This window comes from Diprion similis, chromosome 7, assembly GCF_021155765.1.
Source record: "Diprion similis isolate iyDipSimi1 chromosome 7, iyDipSimi1.1, whole genome shotgun sequence".
NCBI classification, from domain to species: Eukaryota; Metazoa; Arthropoda; class Insecta; order Hymenoptera; family Diprionidae; genus Diprion; species Diprion similis.
Window position 1 is genome coordinate 4,063,013 of NC_060111.1, and position 24,718 is coordinate 4,087,730.

General features: G+C 40.0%; 4 protein-coding genes across 4 annotated transcripts; 1 reads left to right on the forward strand and 3 right to left on the reverse strand.

Moving 5' to 3' along the window:
* Positions 1 to 938: 938 nt before the first annotated feature.
* Positions 939 to 7,979, reverse strand: LOC124407935. Its single transcript, XM_046884546.1, has 17 exons — positions 7,964 to 7,979; positions 7,677 to 7,745; positions 7,222 to 7,247; positions 6,231 to 6,373; positions 5,927 to 6,026; positions 5,338 to 5,828; positions 4,905 to 5,068; positions 4,661 to 4,825; positions 4,466 to 4,521; positions 4,304 to 4,372; positions 3,540 to 3,752; positions 3,077 to 3,219; positions 2,809 to 2,908; positions 2,334 to 2,734; positions 1,649 to 1,836; positions 1,331 to 1,495; positions 939 to 1,194 (listed from the first exon to the last, which is right to left on the reverse strand). Exons 1-17 carry the CDS (start codon positions 7,977 to 7,979, stop codon positions 1,118 to 1,120), a joined length of 2,586 nt encoding a protein of 861 aa, XP_046740502.1. The 3' UTR covers positions 939 to 1,117.
* Positions 7,980 to 8,277: 298 nt separating this feature from the next.
* Positions 8,278 to 12,260, forward strand: LOC124407936 (protein draper-like). Its single transcript, XM_046884548.1, has 9 exons — positions 8,278 to 8,293; positions 8,512 to 8,580; positions 9,010 to 9,035; positions 9,884 to 10,026; positions 10,231 to 10,330; positions 10,429 to 10,919; positions 11,189 to 11,352; positions 11,432 to 11,596; positions 11,736 to 12,260. The coding sequence occupies exons 1-9, from the start codon at positions 8,278 to 8,280 to the stop codon at positions 11,801 to 11,803; spliced, it is 1,242 nt and encodes a 413-aa protein (XP_046740504.1). The 3' UTR covers positions 11,804 to 12,260.
* Positions 12,261 to 13,507: 1,247 nt separating this feature from the next.
* On the reverse strand, positions 13,508 to 17,440 carry LOC124407937 (von Willebrand factor D and EGF domain-containing protein-like). The gene is made up of 4 exons (XM_046884549.1): positions 17,098 to 17,440; positions 15,940 to 16,977; positions 15,213 to 15,370; positions 13,508 to 13,584 (listed from the first exon to the last, which is right to left on the reverse strand). The coding sequence occupies exons 1-4, from the start codon at positions 17,205 to 17,207 to the stop codon at positions 13,508 to 13,510; spliced, it is 1,383 nt and encodes a 460-aa protein (XP_046740505.1). The 5' UTR covers positions 17,208 to 17,440.
* A 603-nt stretch (positions 17,441 to 18,043) lies between these two features.
* LOC124408068 lies at positions 18,044 to 24,538 on the reverse strand. Its single transcript, XM_046884733.1, is given in 12 exon segments — positions 18,044 to 18,282; positions 18,371 to 18,523; positions 18,628 to 18,788; positions 19,059 to 20,605; positions 20,688 to 20,799; positions 21,274 to 21,406; positions 22,096 to 22,183; positions 22,254 to 22,405; positions 22,483 to 22,658; positions 22,741 to 23,879; positions 23,989 to 24,085; positions 24,180 to 24,538. Coding segments are annotated over 12 exon segments (3,927 nt in total). The 5' UTR covers positions 24,290 to 24,538; the 3' UTR covers positions 18,044 to 18,223.
* Positions 24,539 to 24,718: the final 180 nt, after the last annotated feature.

Consider the following 24,718-nt stretch of genomic DNA (forward strand, 5'->3'; position numbering starts at 1 on the left):
GGGGTTAACACTAGCGTCAATAATTACTTGGAATCACAGGGACCAAAACTTAATCGTCAATAAGAATGTGACTCATTTCGGACTCGATCTCGAACATCATTTTACTACCTTATGGCACAATGTTTGGTTATCTTCCGTAGAAACGAAGCACCTCTTTCTCCTTTCTCTCCTTCTCCGAAAGGCCCATAGTAAGTGTGAAAATCGTGAATACTGTGGAAAAAAGGCTGTGGCAAGCCTGTTGTTGATTCATCCATGCCACTTTCGCTTTCTTGGAATCTAGCACGTTTCCCGTTTAGCACCATCGATGTATCGCAGTCAGAAATATTGTGAATCAAAAATGAATGTAAATTGAAAGAATTATAAATGCATCGTTTTTTTTTTATCGTGCATTAATTTTTACTCCTTGTCCTTTTCTTTCTGATCAATTTTCAGTAGAAAGGTTCATTTTCATCGACGTTTAGTCCATTTCTTAAAACTATGACTCCTCAAAAGTGAGCCAATAATCAACTTACCAAAAATCGTTCAACCTTACAATCCATGATTCTGTAATCCAACCCGAATCCTTACACAAATTCTGCCTTCGATTTGACGTTAGGCTAGCTACGAATGTTCCTTACTTCTATCACTGTATATTCAAAAATATTAAATTTGGAACGAATTTTGAACCAGCGACTGTGTGGTTGAATAATTATTTACAAATAGCGAATCCATACACCTTACAGATAACGATATTTTTGAAAATTAAAATAATTCGAAATTGATTATCTTAGGATTTGCAATACATTTTTTATTACTACGTTTCATTAATTTCCTTGATATATTCTATTACATGATATGCATTTCCGGCGATAATGTTGAATCACGGCGTAGATCCAATAATGGAAAAGGCTCTTCGAGTCGTCTTACATTATCACTCATAAGTGTGAGGACAAATACCATGTTGAAGTACGAATGATACTTTATAAAGAGACGAAAATCTCACGTGATGACCGAGGCTCAAATTACATATTACAGGACACATACTTAATTTCGTGTGTAATTAATTCTAATTAAGGCGTGCTTCCTCATCGTCCGTTGAGAAATCCTACCACAACCACATCGACAAGAAAGGAATTCTTTAGTCCTCCGTTGTGATGGTTGCGTAAGTGTGATTATCTTCCAAGAATTCGTTGCTGGTATATTGTACTATTTTATCTGTAACCAACGGAAATTTTACATTCGATCCACTGTGGCATAAAAAATATCCTTTCCAACGAACAATAAGGATAAATTTTTATCTGTTGTGATCTTTCGATCGATAACACAGTGAAATATTTAAGCAAGAACTTACCATTCAGCCTACTTTTTGATCTTCGCTTTTGCTTCACGATATTTGCAAAGTAGAAGATCCCTATAATTGCCAAACTTGCTAATATTCCTAGCAATCCTGCTGCTATCCCTTTGTTATATTTTTCAAGAAATGTTTCATCTGATTCAGTCGTACTGCAGTTTGTATCTGAAGATATAAGATTTACGTCACTTGTAGTATGGAAATACGTCAACTTAACTATAGGAATATTAACGGAAAATAAAAATCAACATAGTTTTCACGAATTAGTCGCAAAAATAAAGTCACAAGTGCAACGTTCAACATCATTCCTTCACTAACAGATGGAAGTCACGTAGTACGTCAGGCCATGGGTCGTTGGAGTTGGGATGTAATAAGCAGCATTTCTACAAAGTTCTTCAGGGCACGTTTGACGGCACGCAGGCAATGTCTCTATGGCATAAGAAATACTTCCGGTGCAGGTGTTGGTCTGTATTGCAGGCATTTCCACAACGGATGGATTAATGGTTCTGCAAAATAACGATGAGATGTCAATTTGCGATTTGGTAGTTTCACCCACAAAAACGTAACATTCTTCAACCAATCCGTCTGGAAAAGTTTTTTCTCATAACGAGAAATAAAAAGCGTAATTTCCTGATTTCAAAGAAATTATTATTCAAAAACAAACCACCAAATCACTTCTTGACATGCGTTACTTTGGAACATGGTTTCACCCTGTTAAATTGTTTAATAGCAAAATTGTTTAATATTGTTTAGTCTACTGTATAACGTCGTACAAAAGAAATTAAATTCGAGACTATCGATCTGGGATACTCGTCTTGTAATTAATCATGTTTTATCAAACAACGAACCACTTCCGGGAGAAGTTGATTCGCTGAAGAGACAGTTATCAAACTAACCGGGCATTGACCTTAGCTTTCTTTGTCTTGGGGCGAAGCACTTTCAGGATAATAAATTACGACAAAAATGGTGTCCGAGGCACAAGTAACTATCAATACTGAAATACCTATTTGTTACGGGGACAGGAGAGGCGACTAAGCATACTAGCGCTTCTTGACAAGATGGTCCGTTCCAGCCACAGTAGCAACTGCAATTATTTGGAGACTTGCATATTCCGTTGACACATCCTTGCTTGCACTCTGGTAAACATGCTGTACCGTTACTCACGTAGCCATCCATGCATGTGCATGTTTTTCTATTTTGACACCATTTTTGGTACCGCGATTCCGTTTTCTCGTCCTTGTAACAATTTCTGCATGTCTGCAAACATTCCTCTGGCTTGTTGAAGTTCTTCTTTGTGCAGTCGCAGGTAAACGGCTTTTTGCAATTAGAGGAATCTGTGCAGGTTCCATTCACGTTCTTAAATCCATCGCAGCACGTTTTTTCCAATCGATACATCGTGTATGACTGTTACAGAAATCGTTATTAAATCGAGCTAAGACTTGTGACGAATGAATTTTTTTCCATATTCATGGTTATACCTCGTTTATGTAACTCGTATGAGATTTGAGGCATGTAAAGAACAGCCAACACGTTTCGGTGTAGGTCTTCTGATAGGGGATCAAACGTGTTTCTGAATTCCTGTGAAATGAATGTACGATAAACATGAAATGGGGGGATTTGATTGGAAGAAAAATAATTCACTAGGGTATAAAATAACGCTACCAATCAATCAGAGACACAGAGAATTCGATTCTTCATTCTTGAAAAAACAGGACATGAAACTAAAAATCTTATATCAAACCTCACCCCACTACGTCATGGCACACTGTATGGCTATCCATTGTACAAACGAAGCACACCAAGCATCCCATGGCCAAGAAAGTCGCGGTCCATCGGTAAATCTTGACCGTCATCGTGTTATTTTTCACCGAAGTCAAGAGTTTCAAGACCTGAAAGTAAATGCTTTGCAGGATCGAAAATGAAAAATGTCTGGTTGATTGAGTCTCACCCCTCCCACCATGAGCAAGCGAGGATGAATTACGTCTTGCGCAGTTAGTAAGTGACGCTCAAAGATACTAGAAATCTCTTACCATATTCTGTGTCTGACTCGATGTCAAATATAACGGGTGAGATTAGAATTAATATTTTCGTTAATCAATCACTTAATGATTTGTGAAGGAATACAGCGCAATCGACGAATCATCACTTCTCGCAATCGCCGCGTGAAAAATCCGTCATTTTCTTATTTTCAGAGATATTTGTTGAATACGATGCAGAAACTCCTGAGCTCCGTAACAGCTACGCCATTTTCTTCCGGTATTTCACATCTGTTGACGGCTCTGTTACGAGAGAATCTGACAAACTTACGGCGTCGTTTTCGAGGAAGCTGCTTAGTTTTTTCGAGGGGAAGCAGCCCTATTGAGAGAGTCGATTGTATAGAGTTTGGAACTACTAGAATCATCGTTTTGAACAAGGAAAAGGACTGCAACAATGAGAGAATCTAAATAATCTAATGCATTTGTCTATTTTATATTATTTATGATGTTAACTCATAGAGTGGAAGATTTTGGATAATATTATGTTGGTACAAGAATTATATTTCACTTCATTGTCGTCGATTTTATACTGTGACATTGTTTCTTATAATGATAAAATGCTATTCCAAAGAAGTAAAATAATAAATTATCGCATGAATTCAGTAATTCAGCAAACGCAGGGCAGATCTTGTTGAGTTACCGTTTATCGATGCGATTGGTGAAGAATTATATAAACTTATTCAATGATTTTGAATTCTACTTGACAATGAGTATGATAATTGACAAATTAAGTGACGCAAATTTCACGTAGCAACTTTAGGTTAAATTTTAATACGATGCTTGATTAAAAATATACTTCTTCATTGGGAACTACGAAGAGTCGAATTCATGTCGAAGGTTTTCTTTTCACTTTACTCATTTGACTTCGGTGAAACTGAATCGAAATGAACCGCCTTATTAATGATTATATGACCAACATTTGAGGGGTGAATATTACAATAGATAATTTCACCAAAGTTCGAAATTGCACGAGAGAAACCGCGATCACCAAGTTATTTGATGAAATCTATGGCTTTGTAAATGAGATGTACTATTTCGACCATATGCCGATAGAATAGAAAATCAATAGTCAGTAGCAGTCTGAGTATCACGAGCAGGCTTCGTAGAGTAAATTTTCTGTGACGTATACGTTGCTGGTATATTGGACTATATTATCTGAAATCCAGAAAAAATTGGTACATGATTGAAAAAATTAGGGGAATTGAATGGTGTAAAGGTGACTGAAAATTTTATGTTTTTCATGATTTGCAACAACATGAACGGTATTCGGTCTTCAGAACATTGATCAACTTACCGGTTGACATGTTTTTTGATTTTTCTTTTCCTCGACGGGCATTCATTATTGTGCAAGTTATTCCTACTATCAAGAATGCTATTCCTGCAAGACTTACTCCTGCTATCACATTACTGTGTCTTGCTAAAAACGACCGCCCAGATTTTGTGTTATTGCACCTTACATCTGGAACTATAAAAGGAAGATTAATAATTGGCAAGTGCGCTGCGGTATAACTTGTGATGTTTATCATTACCAATTCCACCATCATAAGGGATCAAATGGTAAGTCACGTTTGCTCCAGACTTAGTAGAATGGAAAGCGTGCATCAGGAGTTCGTCCGGACAATTTATACCGCATGCAGGCACGGTTCGCGCAATTTCAGAATAGTTTGTTTTATCATCAGTGCCCATTGTGAATGAAAGATTGCTGTAAGCATTGCGAAAACATGATCAGATGAGTATTTTATATTCACAATTCTGGTGATGCAAAAAAATGTATTCACGTGCTAATCCTTAAATTATATGCTCAACATGCAGAAAGAAAAAATCAAATCATTTTTCAGAAACTCATCAAACTGCACTTGGATGCACCCTGCTAGGATGGGCGGGAAAAGTTCTCTCCACGTTCAGTGCAACAATCAAGTCAGGTTACAGGTTCTGAGGAATCGTCCATAACGCAAATATATCCGTGCTCACCTGGCTGGCGTATCGTCAGAATGACTCTCGGGGACCAAGGAAGCAACTACACATGCGAGTGGCTCGTCGCAAGACGGTCCGTTCCAGCCATCGTTGCAGAGGCATTCGTCAGGAGCTACGCATCTTCCGTTGGCACAGCCTTTTTTGCATTCCGGCAAGCAGCTGGTGCCGTTACCCACGTAGCGAGGCATGCACACGCAGGTGTTTGGCTTCTGGCACCATGCATTCTCCGCGCAAGAAGGGTTGCATTTTGGCGAACACTTGGTTCTGTCAGCACTAAATTTATGTTCATCATCGCACTGACTCCAGAAAATTGATATCCGATATTCAGTTTCACATACAGAAACGCATTTCTTCGGGTTTTCACTACAGCCACAGGTACGTGGTTTTTGGCAATTTTGGCAGCCTCTGGAATATTGTGCCACACAATTTCCACTTTTGTTTTCGTAGCCTCCGCAGCATGTCCTGTTCAATCTGAACGCCTCGTATGTCTATGACAAAAAGTATAGTTCAAAGGTCATCGCATGGATACTTACGAAGAATCGACTCGACAAAGATTCGACGTCGCTACGCGAAAAGCTTTTCTCACCTCATTTATGTAGTTCGTGCGCGCCCTAACGCAGGTGAAGAACAACCAACATCTCTCGTAGTAGGTCTCTTTATACGGAATAGAACGCGATGCGTTATAACTGAAAAAGATACACAATCTCAAACAACGAACTCATTCAAGTGCCATTTTCAGATCATAAAGGAAATTTCTTCCTCTGTAGAAACTTGTAACAAAACAATAATAAAAAACCGAACACGGTTGACTTTGCTACTGATTGTCGTATAGAAAAATTTTCATCTTGGAAAACAGTTTAACACACTGCGTGATAAATCTGCGATTTTACCTCTTTCGTTCGTAGCACTCGCCCTCTCTATCTGCCATGATTCCGGAACACATTAAACATCCAGCAACCAACGCAGTCGCTGTCCATCCAACACTTTCAATCAGCATCGCAGTTCCTTTTATCGCATGCAGCACTGTCACAGGCTAATTACAAATGAAGCAGAGCAAGGAAACTGGCAAGCTTGTGGTGCGTTGAGCCTTATCTTTCCCACCATCACCGAGTAAATATGTGTGAAGTCCAATGTCATTTCCGGATGACAGTCAATGATATTACGTGGAATAATCTTCACGATACTTTGTCCCTGAATTCTCTCCCTGATATCTCGCATCAAAGATGAGAGCCAAATTTCGGTAACACATAAAGTGTGGAAAATCAAAAATCAAATATTCGTAACACACTCAGTGTTTTCATAAATAGTTGTCCTTAAACACTGATCGATAATTATTAAATTAATGGCTGAAGAATATTTGCGAGAGTTGACGCACGAGGTAACTGAGCGTTGGTTTATCGTTAATGCGGTTTACAAAGTATGCTGGTAGCTTGCGGTAGTTTATATTTAAACCATAAGACAAGCCAAGCTTGAGATCACGCAAGAAATTTTCAACCATAATACGTAGAAAATCGTGAACTTCAATTTATTTCTTAACGTTCTTTCAACGTCATTTGGTTAGAATGATGAAATCAAGAATACTAAAAAAACTGTCCCGCCTAGTCAGGAAAATAAATAATCATCTTTGTGCATTATAATCGTACAAATTTTCACTCAAAACCAAAACGTCTGTTCAAGATCAAATCAATACCGTTTATAAAATCGATTGTTTAGAATGTAACAAAATCTATATTACACTTGAGAATTTACCAGACAATTTTGTTAATCAATACATGTTCATAGTTAAAGAAACGAATGTTTAACAAAACAGTTTTTTACATGTCTGTAGAAAAATTAAATCGTTTGACATTCATTCGACGAATTTTCATTATACAAAACTACCTGGTCACGAGTATTGTCCGAATATCCTGTTCTCACATATTATATTTTACATTTGTAATAAAATAGTAAGAATCCAAAGAGAATAAAGTCGTTTCATAAACCAATTATTGCGAAATTAATAAAAACAATGTGGGTGTCACAGGAAATTGGTTACCAATTTCAACTTGTAATTAAGTAGCTAAAGTAGATCACTAATTGATATTCAGTTTTGTCAGTGAACGGTGAGAACAAAAATTCTATGTCGAAGGTATAGCTGATTCTATGTTTTAAATCACTATAAATCAAACTTCCATTTCTCGACTGACTACTTATTTTGTAATATTTTTTTCATCAGTAATTGGCGTAGTGCCGATTTTTAGAACTGACGAAGTAATCGGCACGCCTTATTTTCGAATGTCAAAATTTCGGAAAAAACATATCGTCCAATGACGTCATCGAAAATGGGGATCACCTACCACTCCCAGTGGCCATAGGAAGTGTATTTTCCTCGGTGTATTCGTTGGCCATAAATCGCGTCGGTGCGTCTAAAAGCCACAGAACTTGAGTGTGAACCAGCGATTAGAATTGGGAGGAGGAAAAAAATTAAATTGAACCATATCACCCAAAGCGAGAAAAGTGAGTTGGGGACTGCGAAAACGGTTGCCATTTTTATTTATGGAAATTGGACGAATATGAAAGACTTACGTATGTGCAGATAATATTTCCGTAGTTGCCTTATATATATACGACGATAAATTATTACAGCCGTGACACGTCATTGCTTTTCACAGACACCATTTGAAGGATAAAAGTTTTTTTACAGTATGGGCATTGAAAAGCAAAACGAAGAGTGAGGTTATGTCGCGATCTGTTCGACGAAGCTACTTTATAAGGCAGTTTGGGATGCGCACTTCGAACTGCGCATCAAAACTGTGGAATAAAGACTTTATTCCGCAACTTTGTTCGCTGCCGTATAAAGCGTCACTTTACGGAACGAAAACTGCCACAAAAAGTGAACTTTTCAATGCCCATGCTGTAAAAAAACTTTTATCCTTCAAATGGTGTCTGTGAAAAGCAATGACGTGTCACGGCTGTAATAATTTATCGTCGTATATATATAAGGCAACTACGGAAATATTATCTGCACATACGTAAGTCTTTCATATTCGTCCAATTTCCATAAATAAAAATGGCAACCGTTTTCGCAGTCCCCAACTCACTTTTCTCGCTTTGGGTGATATGGTTCAATTTAATTTTTTTCCTCCTCCCAATTCTAATCGCTGGTTCACACTCAAGTTCTGTGGCTTTTAGACGCACCGACGCGATTTATGGCCAACGAATACACCGAGGAAAATACACTTCCTATGGCCACTGGGAGTGGTAGGTGATCCCCATTTTCGATGACGTCATTGGACGATATGTTTTTTCCGAAATTTTGACATTCGAAAATAAGGCGTGCCGATTACTTCGTCAGTTCTAAAAATCGGCACTACGCCAATTACTGATGAAAAAAATATTACAAAATAAGTAGTCAGTCGAGAAATGGAAGTTTGATTTATAGTGATTTAAAACATAGAATCAGCTATACCTTCGACATAGAATTTTTGTTCTCACCGTTCACTGACAAAACTGAATATCAATTAGTGATCTACTTTAGCTACTTAATTACAAGTTGAAATTGGTAACCAATTTCCTGTGACACCCACATTGTTTTTATTAATTTCGCAATAATTGGTTTATGAAACGACTTTATTCTCTTTGGATTCTTACTATTTTATTACAAATGTAAAATATAATATGTGAGAACAGGATATTCGGACAATACTCGTGACCAGGTAGTTTTGTATAATGAAAATTCGTCGAATGAATGTCAAACGATTTAATTTTTCTACAGACATGTAAAAAACTGTTTTGTTAAACATTCGTTTCTTTAACTATGAACATGTATTGATTAACAAAATTGTCTGGTAAATTCTCAAGTGTAATATAGATTTTGTTACATTCTAAACAATCGATTTTATAAACGGTATTGATTTGATCTTGAACAGACGTTTTGGTTTTGAGTGAAAATTTGTACGATTATAATGCACAAAGATGATTATTTATTTTCCTGACTAGGCGGGACAGTTTTTTTAGTATTCTTGATTTCATCATTCTAACCAAATGACGTTGAAAGAACGTTAAGAAATAAATTGAAGTTCACGATTTTCTACGTATTATGGTTGAAAATTTCTTGCGTGATCTCAAGCTTGGCTTGTCTTATGGTTTAAATATAAACTACCGCAAGCTACCAGCATACTTTGTAAACCGCATTAACGATAAACCAACGCTCAGTTACCTCGTGCGTCAACTCTCGCAAATATTCTTCAGCCATTAATTTAATAATTATCGATCAGTGTTTAAGGACAACTATTTATGAAAACACTGAGTGTGTTACGAATATTTGATTTTTGATTTTCCACACTTTATGTGTTACCGAAATTTGGCTCTCATCTTTGATGCGAGATATCAGGGAGAGAATTCAGGGACAAAGTATCGTGAAGATTATTCCACGTAATATCATTGACTGTCATCCGGAAATGACATTGGACTTCACACATATTTACTCGGTGATGGTGGGAAAGATAAGGCTCAACGCACCACAAGCTTGCCAGTTTCCTTGCTCTGCTTCATTTGTAATTAGCCTGTGACAGTGCTGCATGCGATAAAAGGAACTGCGATGCTGATTGAAAGTGTTGGATGGACAGCGACTGCGTTGGTTGCTGGATGTTTAATGTGTTCCGGAATCATGGCAGATAGAGAGGGCGAGTGCTACGAACGAAAGAGGTAAAATCGCAGATTTATCACGCAGTGTGTTAAACTGTTTTCCAAGATGAAAATTTTTCTATACGACAATCAGTAGCAAAGTCAACCGTGTTCGGTTTTTTATTATTGTTTTGTTACAAGTTTCTACAGAGGAAGAAATTTCCTTTATGATCTGAAAATGGCACTTGAATGAGTTCGTTGTTTGAGATTGTGTATCTTTTTCAGTTATAACGCATCGCGTTCTATTCCGTATAAAGAGACCTACTACGAGAGATGTTGGTTGTTCTTCACCTGCGTTAGGGCGCGCACGAACTACATAAATGAGGTGAGAAAAGCTTTTCGCGTAGCGACGTCGAATCTTTGTCGAGTCGATTCTTCGTAAGTATCCATGCGATGACCTTTGAACTATACTTTTTGTCATAGACATACGAGGCGTTCAGATTGAACAGGACATGCTGCGGAGGCTACGAAAACAAAAGTGGAAATTGTGTGGCACAATATTCCAGAGGCTGCCAAAATTGCCAAAAACCACGTACCTGTGGCTGTAGTGAAAACCCGAAGAAATGCGTTTCTGTATGTGAAACTGAATATCGGATATCAATTTTCTGGAGTCAGTGCGATGATGAACATAAATTTAGTGCTGACAGAACCAAGTGTTCGCCAAAATGCAACCCTTCTTGCGCGGAGAATGCATGGTGCCAGAAGCCAAACACCTGCGTGTGCATGCCTCGCTACGTGGGTAACGGCACCAGCTGCTTGCCGGAATGCAAAAAAGGCTGTGCCAACGGAAGATGCGTAGCTCCTGACGAATGCCTCTGCAACGATGGCTGGAACGGACCGTCTTGCGACGAGCCACTCGCATGTGTAGTTGCTTCCTTGGTCCCCGAGAGTCATTCTGACGATACGCCAGCCAGGTGAGCACGGATATATTTGCGTTATGGACGATTCCTCAGAACCTGTAACCTGACTTGATTGTTGCACTGAACGTGGAGAGAACTTTTCCCGCCCATCCTAGCAGGGTGCATCCAAGTGCAGTTTGATGAGTTTCTGAAAAATGATTTGATTTTTTCTTTCTGCATGTTGAGCATATAATTTAAGGATTAGCACGTGAATACATTTTTTTGCATCACCAGAATTGTGAATATAAAATACTCATCTGATCATGTTTTCGCAATGCTTACAGCAATCTTTCATTCACAATGGGCACTGATGATAAAACAAACTATTCTGAAATTGCGCGAACCGTGCCTGCATGCGGTATAAATTGTCCGGACGAACTCCTGATGCACGCTTTCCATTCTACTAAGTCTGGAGCAAACGTGACTTACCATTTGATCCCTTATGATGGTGGAATTGGTAATGATAAACATCACAAGTTATACCGCAGCGCACTTGCCAATTATTAATCTTCCTTTTATAGTTCCAGATGTAAGGTGCAATAACACAAAATCTGGGCGGTCGTTTTTAGCAAGACACAGTAATGTGATAGCAGGAGTAAGTCTTGCAGGAATAGCATTCTTGATAGTAGGAATAACTTGCACAATAATGAATGCCCGTCGAGGAAAAGAAAAATCAAAAAACATGTCAACCGGTAAGTTGATCAATGTTCTGAAGACCGAATACCGTTCATGTTGTTGCAAATCATGAAAAACATAAAATTTTCAGTCACCTTTACACCATTCAATTCCCCTAATTTTTTCAATCATGTACCAATTTTTTCTGGATTTCAGATAATATAGTCCAATATACCAGCAACGTATACGTCACAGAAAATTTACTCTACGAAGCCTGCTCGTGATACTCAGACTGCTACTGACTATTGATTTTCTATTCTATCGGCATATGGTCGAAATAGTACATCTCATTTACAAAGCCATAGATTTCATCAAATAACTTGGTGATCGCGGTTTCTCTCGTGCAATTTCGAACTTTGGTGAAATTATCTATTGTAATATTCACCCCTCAAATGTTGGTCATATAATCATTAATAAGGCGGTTCATTTCGATTCAGTTTCACCGAAGTCAAATGAGTAAAGTGAAAAGAAAACCTTCGACATGAATTCGACTCTTCGTAGTTCCCAATGAAGAAGTATATTTTTAATCAAGCATCGTATTAAAATTTAACCTAAAGTTGCTACGTGAAATTTGCGTCACTTAATTTGTCAATTATCATACTCATTGTCAAGTAGAATTCAAAATCATTGAATAAGTTTATATAATTCTTCACCAATCGCATCGATAAACGGTAACTCAACAAGATCTGCCCTGCGTTTGCTGAATTACTGAATTCATGCGATAATTTATTATTTTACTTCTTTGGAATAGCATTTTATCATTATAAGAAACAATGTCACAGTACAAAATCGACGACAATGAAGTGAAATATAATTCTTGTACTAACATAATATTATCCAAAGTCTTCCACTCTATGAGTTAACATCATAAATAATATAAAATAGACAAATGCATTAGATTATTTAGATTGTCTCATTGTTGCAGTTCTTTTCCTTGTTCAAAACGATGATTCTAGTAGTTCCAAACTCTATACAATCGACTCTCTCAATAGGGCTGCTTCCCCTCGAAAAAACTAAGCAGCTTCCTCGAAAACGACGCCGTAAGTTTGTCAGATTCTCTCGTAACAGAGCCGTCAACAGATGTGAAATACCGGAAGAAAATGGCGTAGCTGTTACGGAGCTCAGGAGTTTCTGCATCGTATTCAACAAATATCTCTGAAAATAAGAAAATGACGGATGTTTCACGCGGCGATTGCGAGAAGTGATGATTCGTCGATTGCGCTGTATTCCTTCACAAATCATTAAGTGATTGATTAACGAAAATATTAATTCTAATCTCACCCGTTATATTTGACATCGAGTCAGACACAGAATATGGTAAGAGATTTCTAGTATCTTTGAGCGTCACTTACTAACTGCGCAAGACGTAATTCATCCTCGCTTGCTCATGGTGGGAGGGGTGAGACTCAATCAACCAGACATTTTTCATTTTCGATCCTGCAAAGCATTTACTTTCAGGTCTTGAAACTCTTGACTTCGGTGAAAAATAACACGATGACGGTCAAGATTTACCGATGGACCGCGACTTTCTTGGCCATGGGATGCTTGGTGTGCTTCGTTTGTACAATGGATAGCCATACAGTGTGCCATGAAGTAGTGAGGTGAGGTTTGATATAAGATTTTTAGTTCCATGTTCTGTTTTTTCAAGAATGAAGAATCGAATTCTCTGTGTCTCTGATTGATTGGTAGCGTTATTTTATACCCTAGTGAATTATTTTTCTTCCAATCAAATCCCCCCATTTCATGTTTATCGTACATTCATTTCACAGGAATTCAGAAACACGTTTGATCCCCTATCAGAAGACCTACACCGAAACGTGTTGGCTGTTCTTTACATGCCTCAAATCTCATACGAGTTACATAAACGAGGTATAACCATGAATATGGAAAAAAATTCATTCGTCCAATGACGTCATCGAAAATGGGGATCACCTACCACTCCCAGTGGCCATAGGAAGTGTATTTTCCTCGGTGTATTCGTTGGCCATAAATCGCGTCGGTGCGTCTAAAAGCCACAGAACTTGAGTGTGAACCAGCGATTAGAATTGGGAGGAGGAAAAAAATTAAATTGAACCATATCACCCAAAGCGAGAAAAGTGAGTTGGGGACTGCGAAAACGGTTGCCATTTTTATTTATGGAAATTGGACGAATATGAAAGACTTACGTATGTGCAGATAATATTTCCGTAGTTGCCTTATATATATACGACGATAAATTATTACAGCCGTGACACGTCATTGCTTTTCACAGACACCATTTGAAGGATAAAAGTTTTTTTACAGCATGGGCATTGAAAAGTTCACTTTTTGTGGCAGTTTTCGTTCCGTAAAGTGACGCTTTATACGGCAGCGAACAAAGTTGCGGAATAAAGTCTTTATTCCACAGTTTTGATGCGCAGTTCGAAGTGCGCATCCCAAACTGCCTTATAAAGTAGCTTCGTCGAACAGATCGCGACATAACCTCACTCTTCGTTTTGCTTTTCAATGCCCATACTGTAAAAAATATTGTATGTGGCATGCCCGTTAACCGTTTTTTGGCTCGGATAATTTCAGTACTCGCTTCCGGCTCGCCTTCAGCTCGTCCTGAAATCTTTATCCTTGTCAAAAAAACAGGCGGTTTACGGACATGCCACATAAATAGCTATTGCTTTTCGAGCGTCTTGTTTATCTTAACAAACTGTTGCTCGACGCTTAACAGTTTTTGCTTCAGTTCTGACAAGATGAATAGCTGAAGCTATTGAGGGGTATTGCAAAAATGCTTAGACCGTTAGCATAAACAAGAACGAGCGTTCTCCAAAACTGGGTAAGAGATAATAAAAGATTTGGAGTAAAATATAAAAACGGCTGAGAATTAAAATGTAAATACTGTAAATGTATAAAAAGAGTTGTCAAATGAAATATCAATACATGAAATGAGGTAGATCATCCAAAATAAGTGTAATATTTAGGAGCGTTAGGCGTCGAGGATGTGACAATAAATGTGAATAAATTACATATGTATAAACAATGAATAATATTAAATTTTCCATGCGTGTGTTGATAAATCTTGAGATAACAAAACAGTCCGTTTCACGAATAAATATCATTTTCTACCATACGGTCGAAGTATACGCATTTTTCTGGTTCATCTGAAAGCATGTGATTTCGTTATGCATATATATATAAAAGTCAGAAATTATAAAGAACATGTTGAGTAATATTTAAAAATCGTTTAAAATTTTAACAATAACTATCAAAATTTTTGGAATATATGATTTTCCAAATAATCGAATAAATTTTTGCAAAATCTGACGTGCAACAATCTTACTGTGTTCCTTGTTCCTTGTTTTGGCTCTTTTTTTTACGACAATAATGATGCAGACGAAAATTAAGATAAATAGAATTCCTATCCCAGCCCCGATAAGGTATTTTTTGTTTTTCATGACGAAAGCCTCAGCGGAAAGATTGCACGGTTCGTCTGAATAGGTAAAAAACAAGAAAACAAATTACATGAAAATTTTCTGCAGCTCAATTATAAGTGAAAATTGACATGCAGTGTCATAACAATTAACACATGTCAGAAAATACTTTCAATGCAAAGTTAACTTAAGCAAGTTGACGATGCTAGGATTTTACAGAATTTTACTCACTAACCGATCATAATCAGATCGTCCATTTGCTCGGGTCTTTCAACGAGCTTTATACTGCCATACTTGAGTTGGTCGAAACATTCCGGCTTACAAATTGGTCGGTCCGTCATAATTTGATAGTCATTCGTTGTATAATTCGTTCCTCTCGAATCTCCCTGCGCACTGCGAGTGTATCGCAAACATGATAAATTATTGTTTGATTGTGATGCCTCGACGTAGGCGAAATAATAGAATTCGAATGAGCAATATCCTCAGTGTCATACAACTTGCTAATTGCATGTTGTAACGATGAATAATTCTACAAGGAAACATATTGAAAAATATAGAGAAAAAAAGAAGAGATAGATAGATAGATTCATAGACATTCTATTCTTGTCCATAAAAATATTGTCCATAACAATAATTATATTTTAAACACTTTGTGCTGTCCATGAAACCTCGCAACGTGTACGAAAAAAATTAGAATAATTATTATTCTAGCACTGCCTTGCAGAGCATAGAACTCTGTTTTTTTCATCGGAATTTACGTCACGGATTCTTTTGATATCGATTATCGAAGTGAAAATTCCTGCGATCTTCTTATTTCTGCTCTTTATCGAAATTTACGGATGCATATAATTGAGAGCATACGTCGACATGCACTCTGATTAGTTATATTTCTATTATTAGTTATTAGACACATTTATAACTTATTTTGAATCATTTCAGCGGCGGAAAAACCAACTACTCACTTTGTTATGTGTGTATAGTTATGAGGATTCTTGATGACGCACAAAAGTGACTCGGTACAGGATTTCCCCGTCCAATCAGGAGAGCAATCGCATCTTTTATTAGAGCACCTGCCATGCTTACACTTCGACTCGCATGCAATGCAGCTTCCTTTATTATTTTTGGGATTGCCGAATCCTTTATCGCAGTGGCAAGTCTCAGGGCCAACGCAGGTACCCTTGCCGCATCCTTTACAGACCGGATTGCAGGTTGTCGCATTCTCAAAGACTTTCTCGTACCCCGGAAGACACTTACAGTAATTGGGACCGGTACATGTTGCAAATTTGCACTCTGGTTTGCACGTTGGACGAGTGCACTGGCCATTTTTATTTTTCGTGTAGCCGTCCTCGCACTTGCAGGTATCAGGTACAACGCATCTGCCATATCCACATTTTTTCGTGCAATTTAAAACGAAACACTGACCATATTCATTCTTACGGTAACCGTCGAAGCATTTGCACGTATTAGGACCAACGCATTCGCCAAATTCACACTTCGCATTACAAAACTGACCGTATGTAACGTTGTTTTTAGTTAGATCCTCTTTGCAGGATTCCGGATAGATGCAAACTTTTCCATTACATCGTTTCTCATTACATATCGGTTCGCAAGTTCGTTGGTTCGAACTTAATCTGTAACCTTCGTCGCAGGTACAGAGTTGCGACTCATTGCATTCCCCAGACTGGCAGGGCCTGCACTTTGGATGGCAGATGAAGCTATTGGTTTGGGACTTGATGTATCCGTCGTTACACTTGCATTCGGTGAGACCCTCGCACTTTCCGTTAATGCAGTTGTCCGGTGAACAGGGTTTCAAACAATTTTTGTGGACGCTGTCTCTCGTAAAGTGGTCAGCAGAGCAATCACCGTCTTTCGAACGTTTCGTCAAACTTCTTGTCTTCGGATTGTCTCTGTAGCCATTATGGAGAAATGTTTCCTCACCATAACGCTGTGTTTTTTCTAGGTAAGTCGCGCGCTGTAAAATGTTATAAAATCCTTTCGTACTGAAAAATAAAATGTATGAGAAAATTGGTTTAGATAGCTAAAACACCGCATTATAAGGATGAAAAATCGCTTTTCGCGTTTTCAAGGACTTGCTTATAAATTTTCAGATAACGGTTTACCTGCCAGTCTTTCTAGGTACTAAAAGGTGGCTATCTTGTTGAACACTTGATTTTACCGTTGAAAACACGGTAAACACTATCACTATCCTCAAGTTGACTTGAACCGCCATTTCTCGATTCTCCTCACAAAGCTACCAGCCACGGCAGCTGGCTTCGAATGAAACTAAAAAAAGGAAGTGGGAAGGTCCTCCTGAGTATGCTGGAACCTTATCGCTCCCACCAGCGATGGTCAGTGACAACATGTTCAGTCGCCGCGTCGCTTTATCGCGGTTTATGAGTAACGGCAACCGATGTAATGTTGTGATTTAAAAGTCTGCGCGTGGCTGCTTTCGCTCTTGACGTAATAACTGAAATGTATTCAAAAGCTAATTTTTTTCAGTTCTAATCTGAGAAATTTTTTCCGTCATTCCGTTTATGGCGGATTTTAATTTTTTCTCACACCCTCAGCAACTTGTTCGTTGAGGTTTGTATGTATTTCCATCTCATCTTTTTTATCACTGACAAAAAATTTCAGGTCGTAGCCATAGAATGACACTATTAAGTAAATTAATGATTTTTTGTAATTATTTTCATGACCGATACTTTTTAACAATTTATATTATCTTTTTTGATTGCGTATTATGCACGCAAATTATTGGAATATTTTTACACAACAGATAAAATTCAGAAGCGTAATAATCGTATTTCGAATATTAAATTTTCCTTGGTTTCAAATATTTTTTATGGGCTTAATGATTCATCAACCCTGACCAGTAATGCGGTTATAATTAATTTTCACAACTGAAGTACGTCGAATAAAATCAAACTACACAGGTTCAAATGAAAAATATATTCCTTGTATCGAATAACGGAACGAAATTACATCTTCGTACTAAAAAAACCCATCACTACAAACTTATTTATATACGGAATTACTTCGACAGGATAATTTTAGGAATGGCATATAAAACTGTGGACTCCGATTTTTACACTTGATTACGAAACACATTCTGTCGATATTTTCTGATCGCATTACGGCTGTTTCAAATTAGAATATTTTTCGTAATCGATGTATTTGCACAACGGAATATGGAACGTATCATAAATAAATGAGTTTCAATAATTCTCTAGAAAAGAAAATTCAAATTTACGCATCCTCCAGAGTATTTCTTGAGCTGTCATCCCATATGCACTGTGTCGATCCACCTGAAAGAAAAGAAATTTATCAGCTATAATATAGAATGCGAAAAACGTGCTTTTTTCACAAAAAATTTCGACGGATAGTAAAACTTACTTTTCACCATTTGCCTCGGTTTCCATTTTCTTCTCGTGACGTATGCTGCACAAACAACCATAGCGAATATTAAAACTCCAATTCCAGCTCCTATCGCGCTGCTGTGCGCTTTCGAGGTCTTCGTATGAAGAGTGAGGATGTTGCACGATGAGTCTGAAAGCACAACAACAAACGATTTTCTCGAAAATTTCATGACGAACAGTTCACGGAAGCAAAGGAACAGAGGATCTTATTATAGGAATGTTCACCTGCCTTACCAATGGATATGAAGTGGTAAACCGTGTCCATGGAAAATTTTGTCAAGTTAATTGTCAGGTTGGCAACCTCGTTGGAACATCCTGATCGACACGATGGTACGCCCCACTCATTTCCAGGGCTTTCACTCGTGACCGTGGTTCCATTAAATGCCGGAAGCTTGCTAAAAATGTTACGAAAATGCATTGAATTGATTATCTCTAATGATATTCCGAAAGCTGAGCTTACCAATTTTGGAACATTAAAGCTAGAGCTTCCTGTCTGGAATAATAAACAGCGATATCAGGCAGATGTCATTGTTTAAAAATCAGACTCTCCTTCGCATATAATCAGGAAATCGAATCATATAAGATTCTTATGATAAAACAACCGATCACCTAAAATCGAAAGAAATAAAAATTTCCAGGATGCAAATAGGGAGTCGTACTCTCACCTCATTCCCTGAACAGAGTTTCCGTGATCTGGCAAAGCGATAACACAGAACAATGGCTGATCGCAAGAGCTCCCTGTCCATCCAAGAGAGCACAGACATGACCGATCAAGAGCGCAAGAGCCATGGATGCAGCGTGGCTGGCAGGTGAGTCGACAGATTCCAGGGTCCTGCTCGTCCTTGACAAAAAGACCTTGGCACTCGCACTGGCCAGGAGCAACGCAGGAGCCATTGACGCACTTTTCACAGACAGGCTCACAGATGTTCGACTTCACATCAGACTTCTCATATCCTTCAAAGCACTCGCAACTGTCAGGACTGCCACAAAACCCGTTGACACACGGCTTCGTACATACAGGTTGACAGTCCTTAGTATCATCATCGAGCTTAAACCCAGCGCCACATTCGCAGACATTGGGACTGACACAAGCACCGAAGGCACAGGGTGGCTCGCAGCGTGGTTCACAAGTGAAGACGTCGTCCTGGGATCGCTGGAAGCCCTCCTTGCACTCGCACTCGTCAGGCCTAACGCACCGTCCGTTGACGCAGGACGACTCGCAAACGGGGTTGCACCTGCCATCCTGGGTCTCGTTGTATCCCGGATCGCATCGGCAGACGTCGGGCTCTGCGCAGAAGCCGTTTTCGCAGTCCTTCGCGCAGACCGGTTCGCAGGTACGATTGACTAAGCGGTAGCCTGCGCGGCATTCGCATACTCCGGGAGCCACGCAGGTGCCGAGGAAGCACCCCTGCTCGCAGATAGGCTCGCAGACGGACTGGTTTCCACCGCTTTCGGATAGTTGAAAGCCGTCTTTGCAGGGGCTGCAAATATCGGGAGCGATACAACGCGTTTCGCACGGGATTTTGCAGGCCGGAACGCACTGGTCGTGCTCGTTTTTCTCGAAACCTGGATTGCACTCGCAGACGTCAGGCGCTGCGCATCGTCCATGATGGCAGGGGAATCCACAGACCGGTTTGCACGTGTGACCGTCAGAACCAAGCTCGAAGCCGTCATTGCAAGTGCACTTTTCCGGCGCGGTGCAGTTCCCAAAGACGCAAGTTTTGCTGCAGCGTGGCTCGCAGGTAAAGACATTCAGTTTCGACGGCTCGAAGCCTTCGTCGCAGCCGCAGACGTTGGGCCCGACGCACTTTCCGTTGACACACTTAGGGCTGCACGTCGGAAGACACTTGTTATCGTCGCTCTTCGCGTAACCGACGTAGCAGGTGCAATTGCCGGGGCTAGTGCACCATCCGTTTTCGCAACCAGAAGGACACTTGGGTTCGCAAGTCTTGTCCTCGGCGTTCCACTCGTAACCCTCGTTGCAGGTGCAGGTGTTTGGAGCGGTGCACTTTCCGAAAAGGCAGGACTTCTCGCAGGCCGGAAGGCATTTTGACAAAAGAGTAAGCTTTGTGTAGCCCTCGTTGCACTCGCACGTATACGGCTTGGCGCAGTAGCCATTCTCGCATCCCAATAGGCAGCGTGGCTTGCAAGTACCATTCACATCGGTGTAACCAACGCAGCATGTATCTTCTATTGACCGCCACATGTAAGGCTGTGAAAGGATTGAACATGTGTGGAGGAATTAGAATCGTAGAGTTACCTTCCGGAACAAGAAGTAATCGTTGTATTCCTACCCTCATTCTGTAGTTGGTACGCAACCTTGGTCGTCGATTGAAAATGAACCCAAGCCTATAATCTGTATCATGATAATACTCGTGGTATGGAACGTAATGGGGCATCCTAGAACTGAGAAAAGTTTGCGTGGATTTGGTGAAAATTTGGAACGGTTTTTGAAGCGAGTTTATTTTTCTTACCATTGAGATTTTACATTAATGATAATTGTCTTGAGAGAAATAAAAACAATGACCGTAATGCGAGTTAAGAGAAATAATGAAAATCAGAACGACTTCTAGGATTTTGAAAATCTGACTTTTCCCCGTCTAAATCATGGATTCTCACTGGAAATAAAGAACTAGAATTGAAAGTGTGTAAAATCAAACTGTCTGTGCGTTTATGATGATGCTTATAAATGCGGATCATTGATGTTTCATAATAATAATGTTTTTTTGACTTCCAAAGGTAAAAAAAACGAACGGTGTTTCGAAACGTCAGTCACGTGCGTGATGTTTTTGCGTGATGATGATTAATCTTGGAGCATTTGGCTAGGTCAGGATTTAATTGATATTAAATAAAATTGACAATTCGTGAAATATATCTTACCTGAGACTGATTTTGCACACGGCACGAGGACCTCCCCGTAGAGTTTTTATTTGCAGCGTCGAAACGGCGATAAACTGCATCGCGATAGACAGAATAATTGGCAACGTCCGCATTGTAATTCCCTCCTGCGAAGCTACCGTTTGCAGAAGTCGGTTCAGAATGAAAATGAAAAAGTAAAACTAACAACTCTAACTGTGGAGCCGGTGTTATCACTCCCACTTGCGTTTGAACTCTCATATCAAGCAAAGCGGACGCAGCGCTACTTTTCTTCGGTAAATACAATGCGTAATAACAGGAAAAACTGCAGTTAATTAACGCTTTGAATTTTACGTGGGTGTTTGTGTGGTAATAGAATTCCCCACCGACAGCAGATAATCACCACTCGAAAAACAGTTTGACTGTACTAATAAATTCATCATCACTGTCCAATACGAAAGCAGTTTTTAGAGGTTCAGAATTTTCAGTGCACATATAAGGGGCGACGCTATATTGTGAAACAAAGAAAGCTCAGCAATAGCTTCTATTTTACATGATTCAAGCCACAAAGAGCACGCAGCAAACGTTTGACTAATCAGTGGTAAAGGATGTGCCTCTCTGATAACGCTGGATAATGGTTATTTACACGTATTTATTAAATACAGCTGTGCAGATATGACTCCTGTCGTCCTATGCAATGCGCATCACGTCACGCGTCGACGTGATTTCTGCTACAATATTTCACTTCCCTAAACAACAGTTGGCTACATTTTTTCATTCAAAAATACTTATCGATAATTATTGCATAATTAGATGATTCAGGGAGAGTTAACGATATTCACGTATGATTGAGCGATGCTGCAGGATTCATCATCCATTTCTTCCACGTATACGCATTCTTCGGAACCAGCTATGAAATCAGAGCGTAAAGAGTTATTAATAAAGTTGAGACAACGTCAAACGTGACGAAGGTATGATGTCGACTAACGACACGCGTGCTTACTGTTAATCGGTGACTTTGGCTTCCGCTTTATCTTCGTTAAATAAACACCGTAAACGACCGTCGAGCACAGTATTATACCGATCACCCCGCCTATCACGCTGGTGTAAGTCTTGGAGATACCAGCCTGGGCTGAGACAACGTTGCACGGTGAATCTGTGCGACATAAAAAATGATCCACGTCCAAAATTCGATGCAGGGCAAGATTTTTATGCTATTATGACTCGACTCACCAACGTGAAAAAAGTGCAATACTTCTTTCCTCCAATTATCAGTAAAGTTGTCAACGCTGCTCTTGATTTCAGCGATGCACCGTTCGCTGCACGCTGGTCTCTCAACCCGCGTTTCCGTCGAGTTTCGATTTACTTTTCGAGTGGAATTGAGTGTCTCGTATTCATCGACGATTTGGCTGAAGCAGCAGTTTTTTATTCATTTCAAATATGGACTACTTTAAACTGGAAAATGCAGGACTATCAATAACCAACGCTCACCTTTCCACTTCGAGGATCTCGTCCTCGATCGGTTCTCTGACGATGCAGAAAAGAGACTCCGCGCAGGATTGACCTCCCCATCCATCTCGGCATTGGCAGCCTTGGGCAGTGCAAAAGCCGTTGACGCACTCGGGAATACAGGCCTTGACACAGGTCCCGGGATCATTATAGTCCATGAGGAAGCCAGGATCGCACCTGCACTCTTCTGGAGCTATACAAGATCCATTGACGCACTTTTCGCAGAAAGCTTCGCAGACGTTAGAGTCGTTATCATTGGCCTTGACAAATCCCTGAAGACACTTGCAGATACCAGGACTATCGCAGAGTCCATTGACGCACTCAGGATCGCAGAAGGGCACGCACTTGGACCCATTCATAACGTGACCATCAATGCACTCGCAGACCTGAGGAGCGACGCACTTTCCTCGAAGACATTCCTCCTCGCAGACCGGCTCGCAAAGGTAATTGGAACCCGTGCTTAGTACGTAGCCATCGATGCAGGAGCACGTGTCAGGTGCGATGCATGTTCCAAAGACACACGTCTCGTTGCAGACCGGGGTGCAGGTGAAATTAGACCCTGGAACTACGGTGTAGCCTATGTCGCAGGTACACACGTCGGGGGCGGTGCAGGAGCCGAAAACGCAGGATGGTTTGCAGGTTGGTTCACAGGTGAAAACGTCGTCCCGAGATTTCTGGAAGCTGTCGTCACACTGGCATGAATCCGGGGCAACGCACTGCCCGTTTACGCAAGGTCGTTCGCAGACCGGAAGGCATTCTGTGGTACCATTCTTCTCGTAGCCTTCATGGCAAGCGCAGACTTCCGGTTCAACGCAGTACCCGTTTTTGCACTCGAAGGAGCAGACTGGTTGGCAGTTGTGCCAGACATCTGTAGGACTGTAGCCGTCGTTGCAGGTGCAGACATCCGGGGCTGTGCAACTTCCGAAATTGCAGGAGGTACGGCAAACCGGATCGCACTTTTGACCGAAAAAATCAAGCTTGTAGTTCATATCGCATTCGCACACTTCTGGTTTAACGCACTTTCCATTATCGCACGAACCCGAGCACATCGGTATGCACACGTCGTTCACGTTGCTGTAACCCTCGCAGCATGCTGCCTCCGTCGAGTAGACGGTGTGGTACTGAAAGTTGTGTAAATTATTGCAACTTTTTATACTGCTTGACGAATACGCAACTTCGAGATGCAAGTGCTTCGTCACTTTTCAAATAGGTACTCTGAGGTATCCTTACCTCCTGTCTGAAGTTCGTCCGGACCCTGATGCGAAAGCCTCGCAGTACGTGCTGTCTGTACGTCTCGAGGTACGGAACGTAGTGGGATTCGTTCTTGCTGAAGAGGAACAGAGTTGGAAGGTTATACACTCGCTTTCGTATGGGTATCAAATCATGTACTTCATTCAATCTTGAACTGATTCTAGTTTTACCTGATAGTCCGTATACATATAGCGTCCCTATCTCCCCGCAGTTTTTCACCATCCACGATACATGCTGTAAGAAATGCGATCGCGATTAAAAAAATCACTGCAACTGTCATCTTGCTCAGTCCACTCTTCGAGGGTGGCTGCTTGACAAGAAATCACCCGCATTCATACTGCCACTCTCGGTGTTAAGGAGACCTTATCACCCCCACCAACAGTAGATGCCACACAGTGTCACATGCATGCAGAAGTCCGGATGTAGGCGTTGTCCTTGCAAGCAGATGGCCATTTATTGTTAGATCAATTGCTCTGTTTCGTAGGCGTTCAGTTTTTTTGCAACCCTTTTTTCAGTAAAGGAATTATACATGTTTATGTTTTATACTGTGTAATCGCTAAGTGATACGAATATCGTACATTAGGAGTTGATTAACTCGCATACGACACAGAGAGAAACAATCATAAGTACTTCACTCTATGCATCAATTATGTAAAAACCATGTTGTTAAAAAAATATATCAATAGAATGGTCTGAACAGGATGATTCA